At 40.9% G+C, this 7,973-nt stretch overlaps 1 protein-coding gene across 1 annotated transcript in view; it reads right to left on the reverse strand.

Moving 5' to 3' along the window:
- The window catches only part of dnah12 (dynein, axonemal, heavy chain 12), a 239,166-nt gene extending 233,200 nt beyond the window's left edge, over positions 1 to 5,966 (reverse strand). Inside the window, exons 1-2 of the mRNA XM_067998764.1 lie at positions 5,912 to 5,966; positions 314 to 489 (exon numbers count right to left, since the gene is read on the reverse strand). Of these exons, the coding sequence (XP_067854865.1) occupies positions 314 to 489 (176 nt within the window). The 5' untranslated portion in view covers positions 5,912 to 5,966. The remainder of the gene's footprint in view (positions 1 to 313; positions 490 to 5,911) is intronic.
- Between the last annotated feature and the right edge of the window lie 2,007 nt (positions 5,967 to 7,973).

Raw genomic sequence — 7,973 nt, forward strand, 5'->3', positions numbered from 1 at the left:
TATGTAAGTGATCTGCTACCATTTGGCTTCAGTAACAGTATGAATTTAAAATCAATGGGAGTGAAATTCCACTTCGGTGGGAGTGGAAAATGGTAGTGGATCGTGGGAAAGGAAAATCAGGTGGGCTATATAAAGGGGCCCAATCCGTTACAGCCATGTTGCATTCCCTATCACAGTTAAATTTCAGCCCCAATGTATCTCAACAGCATTACACAACAGGGTTTATATGTGGCTGCTGAAGTTAAGGAAACTACTTGAACCTGAAAGAAACTCTTATCCAATAAATATCACATCTTTGGAACATCCAACTTACATGATCTTGCTAAGTAGCTGTTGCTGATACTTGTCCCAACTGTAACTCATGAGTCTGCTTGTAGAAAATTCATTGCTCAGCATTGATGCAGGTGTAGGGAATATAGGAGGCAGTTGAGATTGAATGTCTGTACGTACAGGTGCACAGGCACTTTTAAGTTTCTTCGAGGCCTTCATCTAAATTAATGAAAAACAGAATGTCAGCAAAATTTAATTACTCCAAAAGGTCATTTAAAATGGATTCCCACTACTAAAACAGAGAGGTACAAAAGTGAAAAAAATAGTTCAAAGAATACAGGAATAAAATTCAACTTTGGCCCAGGACACAAAACGGACTGCAGAGAATCGGTTGCCTGTTATACATCCCGCCCAATTTTCCTTTTCATTGACTTCATTGGAAAGGAAAATCAGGTCAGGGTTTTAACGGGAAGCTGATCAGCTACCATCTGTTGTGCATCCCTGTCGAAATTGAATTTCACCCCCTATAGGGGTGACTTCAATGGAAAGGAAAATCCGCCGGGATGTATAATGGGCAGCCAATCCAATATCACCTGCTTTACGTCATCGTTGAAAGCTAAAATTACCCTCTATGTCTGTACTTCACTTGATTTTTGAGGCTGTTTGTGTAATAATTGAGACCAATTACTATAGTCATAATTCATATTGTTGTCATAGTGTTTAATATGTATGCTCATTGTATGTGATACAAAGATGCAGAATGAAAGAGTGTGAACTTTACTCATCAGGTTACAGATGTCTCAGAGGGCTGGTTTTGGTGTGATATTGGTTTTGACTGTTATGGTTACCTGTTGCAACAATGTTGATGTCTATTTTGATCTTTTTTATAACGTCTCTGTAGGCTGGTACCTTAGTTTTGTGGGAGCATTGTCAGTAAGCAAAGAATGTGAACTAGATTTTGAAGAACTTCCCCTAGTTTAGCCTCAGCATGTACATAAATTGTTCACACTAGACTATTTTCCATAACCAATTGATCAGCCACCTTTGAGATGTGCTGTATTGATTTATTTTAAATTGAGAAACCAAAATGAAGGACTAAACATAATGGGTTTGTGGGATTTATCGCTCATATGTTATCTGCCCCGAGCAGTTTACACTCTAGAATACTGAGGGAAATTTGCAAGGAAATACTAGACGTACTAAACATAATTTTCAAAAATTATTTGGAAACAGGAATTGTACCAAAGGACTGGAGGGTTGTAAATGTTATGCTCCTGTTCATAAAGAGGAAAAGGATGAGCCAGGTAACTCCAAACAAGTTAGCAAGAAAACTGCTGGAGCCCATAAATGAGAGATAATATTAGTGAACACTTAGAAAGATATGGGCTAATCAAAGACATGGATTTATAAAATGTAAATCCTGCTTGTCTAATTGAATTGAATCCTTTGAGGAAGTTACTGAGCATAGACAAAGGGAATGCAGTTGATGTGATATATTTGGACTTTCAAAACCTTTTGATAAAGAGCCACTTAAGATACTTAATGCACATGGTATTGAAGGTAAAATAGTGGCACGGATAGAGGTGATGGCTACAAGATAGAAAGGAGTAAATTGATGTTTCTCAATTGGAAAAATGTAGCTAGTGGTGTCGCAGAGATCTGTTGGGACTCTCAAAATATGGGCATAGAGGAAATAACATCAAAATTTGCTGATGATACCAAACTAAGGAGCATGGCAAACTATGAAGAAGAATGGAGGTGACCACAGGAGGACAGATAAGTTAGGGGAGTGGACAGATATTTAGAGAATGAAGATAAAATGAAGTGGTAGAATTTGGAAAAAAGAGCAAGAGAATGATTATATACTTTAAATGGTATAGATCTAGAGAGATTTAAGGGTGCAGATGCACAGATCTTTCAAAACAGAGTTGTAAGTGGAAAAGGCCATAAAAAAGGCAAATAGGATTCTGAATCTTTGAATTGAAAAAACAAGGTGATGATTAATCTGTACATGACATTGATTAGAGTTGGGGAGATCTAATAGAAGTGTTCAAATAATGAAAGGTTTTGAGATGAAAGATATTGAAAGATTATTATCACTGATCAGTGAATTGGTAAAAGTGGGTACAAACTTCAGATTAGTACAGGAAGCATAAAGTGGGGTGGGAATCAGAAATCAATTCTGCAAAGGGTACATCACCACAGTGACTGGTGAAGTCAATTTAATCATAATGTTTAAAAAGGAGTTAGAGAAACACTTCAAAAAGAAAGGGTACAGGGAAAGAGCATAGCTCCAGTGGGAACTAGCAGAGGCACAGGTATGTGGGCCAAAATAATCTCCTTTTGTGCTTAAACTTCTATGATTCAGGACATCATCAAGGTTAAAATGAGTAAAACAAGATGATGAAATAAATCAGGAAATAACGATTAGATGATGTCAAGCTTAGATTTTAAAAATCTGAAGACGGTAGGAAGAAAGATGGAAGAATGAGAACAAGGCATTCCACAGTTTTGAGGTCCCGCAAGAGAATGAGATAGAGTAGTAAACTATATGATGAGTCTTGATTTCAACACAATGAGAATGCAGAGAATGCAGGGAAGAGGAACAGCAGATGGGGTAGCATATCTTCAGCTTACGTGCAAAAAGGCAGGAAGTTCAGCGGATTGCCGATCATAATAATATTGAACAAGTAAAAAAAAGTCAAGAAAGTTTATGACAGAAAGAGAGAGGTTGGAGGCTAAAGGTAAAAAGATGAATCACCTATCAGATGGCTTATTTTTTCCTTGTGGTCAATCTAAGGGGGTGAAATTCTTCTTGGGGTAGTAGTGCAAAACGGGTGACAGTGAATCAGCTGCCCCATTTACACTCCTTCTGATTTTCTTTTCCATTGACATCAATTGGCGGCCGATTCTCTATCACCCATTTTGCACGACCACTTATGACCAAGTGCATCTCCTAGAAGTGGAACAAAGATGTTGGTATGAGAGCAGTAATCATACCTCAGATAGACTTTGGCTTTACAGAGAGTTAAGATAGTTAAGGAGAATAGAAAAAATTGAAAATAAAGAGGAAACCAAGTTTCTTGGAAGCAGCTTTAGCAATGAAGATGATTTGAAATAGGAACATATGAATAGGAGTAGGCCATTCAGCCCTTTGAGCCATTCAATGAGATCATGTCTGATTTGTATCCTAACTCCATCCACCCATCTTGGCTCCCTGTCCCTTAATACCCTTGGCTAGCAAAGATCTATTGATCTCAAATACAAAATTATTATTTGAGCTAGCATCTACTGCTTTTTGTGAGAGAGAGTTCCACACTTCTATCACCCTGTGTGAAGAAGTGTTTCCTAACTTCTCTCCTGAATGGCCTGGCTCTGATTTTAAGGTTATGTCCCCTTGTCCTAGACTCCCCCACCAGCAGAAAAAGTTTCTCTCTATCTACCCTATCAATTCCTTTCAAATTCCGAAAAACCTCAATCAAATCACCCCTTAACCTTATAGATTCCAGGGAATACAGCCTAATTTATGTAATCTCTCCTCATAATCTAACCCTTGGAGCCCTGGTAACATTCTGGTGAATCTGCGCTGCACTCCTTCCAATATATCCTTCCTGAGGTGCGGTGCCCAGAACTGTACACAGTACTGCAGATGTGGTCGACACCAGGGCTTTGTATAGTTGTAGTAAAACTTCCTCCCCTTTATATTCTAGCCCTCTAGATATAAAGGCTAACATTCCATTAGGCTTTTTGATTATTTTTTCGACCTGACTGCTACATTTTAGTGATCTGTGTACATGGACCCCTAAATCTCTTTGGATCTCCACTGTTCCTAACTTTTTACCATTTAAAAATACTCGGATCTATCCTTTTTTGTTCCAAAATAGATGACCTCACACTTACCTGCTTTGATTGAGATGTTCAAAATCATGAACGGTTTTGATAGAGTAAATAACGAGAAAGTGTTTCCAGTAGCAGAAGGGTCGGTAACCAAAAGACACAGATTTAAGGTGATTGACAAAAGAGCCAGAGGCAACATGAGGAAACATATTTTTACGCAGCGAGTTGTTATGATCTGGAATGTACTGCCTGAAAGAGTGGTGGATGCAGATTCAATAGTAACTTTCAGAAGGGAATTAGATAAATATTTGAAGGGAAAAAATTTACAGGGCTATGGGGAAAGAGCAGGGAAATGGGACTAATTGGATAGCACTTTCAAAGAGCCAGCACAGGCACGATGGGCCAAATGGCCTCCCTCTGTGCTGTACCTACTATGATACCATGATAGTATGAAATCCATTTGCCACAGTTTTGCCCACTCACTTAATTTACTAATGTCTCTTTGTAATTTTATGCTTCAGTCTACACTACTTACTTACTATGCCTCCAATCTTTGTGTCATCGGCAAACTTGGATATATGACTCTCTATTGTGTTATCTAAGTCATTAATAAATATAGTGAATAGCTGAGGCCCCAGCACAGATTGTTGTGGGACACCACGGGGGTGATTTAAAACCCCAAGAACAAGTGGGTTGGGGGCAGGTGGGAGTTGAAAATAGTTGTTTTTTGGGTCGCAACCGCAACTCGGCTTTATTTCCGGGTTTAACGTCAGCATGTAAAAGTACAAGCTTCCCACTGGGAATGCCAAGTCCAAACATTTTGCGGTTGCAACCCAAAAAAACAAATATTTTCAAATCTCACCCATCCCCAACCCACCCGTTCTTGGAGTTTAAAATCATTCCCACTACTCACTTCCAATTCGAGTACATACCCATTATCCCAACTCTCTGTCTTCTACTTAATTTACTAATTGTCTTCTAACCAATCTCCTAACCAGGACAATAATTTGCCTTCAATTCCATGAGCTTTAATTTTAGTTAACAGTCTCTTATATGGAACATTATTGAATGCCTTCTGAAAGTCCATATTCCCCTGTCTACTACTTTAGTTACTCTCCCCGCCCGCCCCTTCTCCTCCTTAAAACCTACCTTTTTAACCAAGCTTTTAGTGACCCTGATATCTCCTTTTTTGGCCCGGTGTCAATTTTTGTCCATGGGAGCACCTTGGGACATTTTTCTATGTTAAAGGCGGTATATAAATGCAAGTTATTGTTGTCAGGAATGTTCACTGCCCAGGAAAATGACCGTGAAGACAAGGTTATCTGCAGCAACCATAGTCATGGTCAATTTACTTTAATCACCTACAATTTACTTTAACATTCCAGAACTTGTTTAAAAGAGATGGAGAAGGAGGTGGAACATAACATATATTTTCACCTGTCAATTTCAAAAAGAGCCATTCAAACTTCGTCTTCTGTCAGTTACTAGATAAATCCACTGCTGGAAATATTTATCCCAAGTATTCTCCACAAAATATTGCAGTCAAAAATATCAAATTAAAACAAATGGATTTATCTTTATCAGTGAAATAACCTTTACCAACAGTGTGTGATGGCCAAATTAAAACTGCAGATCTGTCGATACTGTCCATTCTTGTTTGTGTAAATAACAATGGCATTGTCTCCATAATACACTTCACTTTAGAGAGTATAAAGAAACAGAGCTGCACTTCTGACTTGGTCTCTGAGAGAGCAGATTACTGCCCGTCCGCAACCGGTGAGATTCACCGTGGAACGTGACTTACATTGACGGCCAGTGTGTTTAATCTCCGTCCGCCGTTGATCGCAGCCGGTGCAGCCGCCGTTACAGCCCGCTGCTTCTGGTATCCGCAAACAACCTGGTCACCATGGAGACCACCATTTCCGGCGCGGCATGTGCTACATCCGGTGTAGAATTACGACGAGGTTAATTCGGAGTTTCGGTCTGTGGATTCTGTGTGATGGAGGGTGAAGGATTACCTCCGATAAAATCGTCATTACAGTGGGCTCCATCAGCTAAATTATATGCCTGTCAAGTCTCGCTCATTTTGGTTTAAAAATGATTGATTTTGGTGTAAAGAGTAAATACCAGTTTAGGTTTACATTATTTTTGACTCTACAGAATTTTTGGTAGTATTTCCACAACACATCCAACTGAAACAACATTCTTGGAGGGTTGAAGGGCTGGAGGAAGTCACAGGGCCACGGAGGGATTTGAAAACAAGGATGAGAATTTTAAAATCCAGGCATTGCAGGACCAGGAGCCATTGTAAGTCGGCGAGAACAGGGGTGAAGGATGAATGGCACTTGGTGCGAGTTAGGATACGGGCAGCAGAGTTTTGGATTAGCTCAAGTTTACGGAGGGTGGAAAATGGGAGGCTGGCCAGGAGAGCATTGGAATAGTCAGGTCTAGAGGGTTTCAGCAGCAGATGAGCTGAAGCAGGGTGGAGACACATGATGTTGCGGAGGTGGAAGTGGGCGGTTTTGGTGACGGAGCGGATATGTGGCCGGAAGCTCATCTCAGGGTCAAATAGGACGCCAAGGTTGCGAACGGTCTGGTTCAGCCTCAGACTGTGGTCAGGGAGAAGGATGGAGTTCTGACGAAAGGTCTTTGACCTGAAATGCTAACTCTGTTTCTTTCTCCACAGATGCTGCCTCACTTGCTGAGTTTTTCCAGCATTTCTGTTTTTATAATAGAAGGATGGAGTTGGTGGCTAGGGAATGGAGTTTGTGGCGGGGACTGAAAACAATGGCATTGGTCTTCCCAATATTTAGTTGGACGAAACTTCTGCTTATCCAGTACTGGATGTCAAACAGTGTGAGAAATCAGAGATAGTGGTGGGGTCGAGAGAGGTGGTGGTGAGGTTGAGCTGGTTATCGGCGGTAAGGGTACAGTAGAAAAAGATATGGGTTGAGGGCAAGGGCAAATCAGCAGAGGAAGTTGAATGTATAGTCGCAATCTTAGTGATGTCCATGAGCTCCTCATAATTGATGAAGGTGAGCGTGCAGAGGACAGGTTTATGGAAATGCTTGGTATCAGAGAAAAGTAGATAGGGTTATCTTCTGGAGTAGTTGATGGTTTCAAGAGAGCGAAGCCCCATAGCAGGCAGATCAGGTAATAGATGGCTAAACCAGTTGTGCACCAGATACTCAGATTTGTACCCCTTGGACTTGAGGAAACAAAGATGGGGACAATATAAAGAGGAAAGACCAGAATGGGAGAGAGCAAAGGTTTTACATAAGTAATAGGAGCAGGAGTGGGCCATATGGCCCCTCAAGCCTGCTTCGCCATTCAGTAAGATCACAGCCGATATTCAACCTCAGCTCCACTTTCCCACTTGATTCCCTTAGTGTCCAAAATCTAGCAATCTCAGCCTTGAACATACTAAACAACTGAGCATCCACAGGCTTCCGGGGTAGAGAATTCCAAGGATTCACAACCCTGAATGAAGAAGTTCCTCAGCTCAGTTTTAAACGGCCAACCCCTTATCTAGGGACAAAGGCATCAAAGTTGAAGGAAGGTAACAGAGTGGCTGAACAGATCAATAGCTACAGTAGTATCTTGGGAATTGGAGGACCCAGGGCTCAGCAGTTGTCAGGTTGAAACTGTGCTTCTAAGTGACTTGGAGTTTTTCCCCCTGGACGTGGGGTAGGGGATGTGGGTGGTGAGAGATAAACCAAAGCGAGCAGGGATGGCCTTGTCTCTAATTGAGACCATTGGAGTAGAGACCACCTGAGATGGATGGCATGGTTGAGGGTGTGCCGAACCAAGCTCAGCAGGAGAGTTTATCTGGAGGGAGGTTTATGGAGGACAGTGAAATTAGGAGC

The sequence above is a fragment of the Heptranchias perlo genome, chromosome 17 (assembly GCF_035084215.1).
Source record: "Heptranchias perlo isolate sHepPer1 chromosome 17, sHepPer1.hap1, whole genome shotgun sequence".
Taxonomy (NCBI): domain Eukaryota; kingdom Metazoa; phylum Chordata; class Chondrichthyes; order Hexanchiformes; family Hexanchidae; genus Heptranchias; species Heptranchias perlo.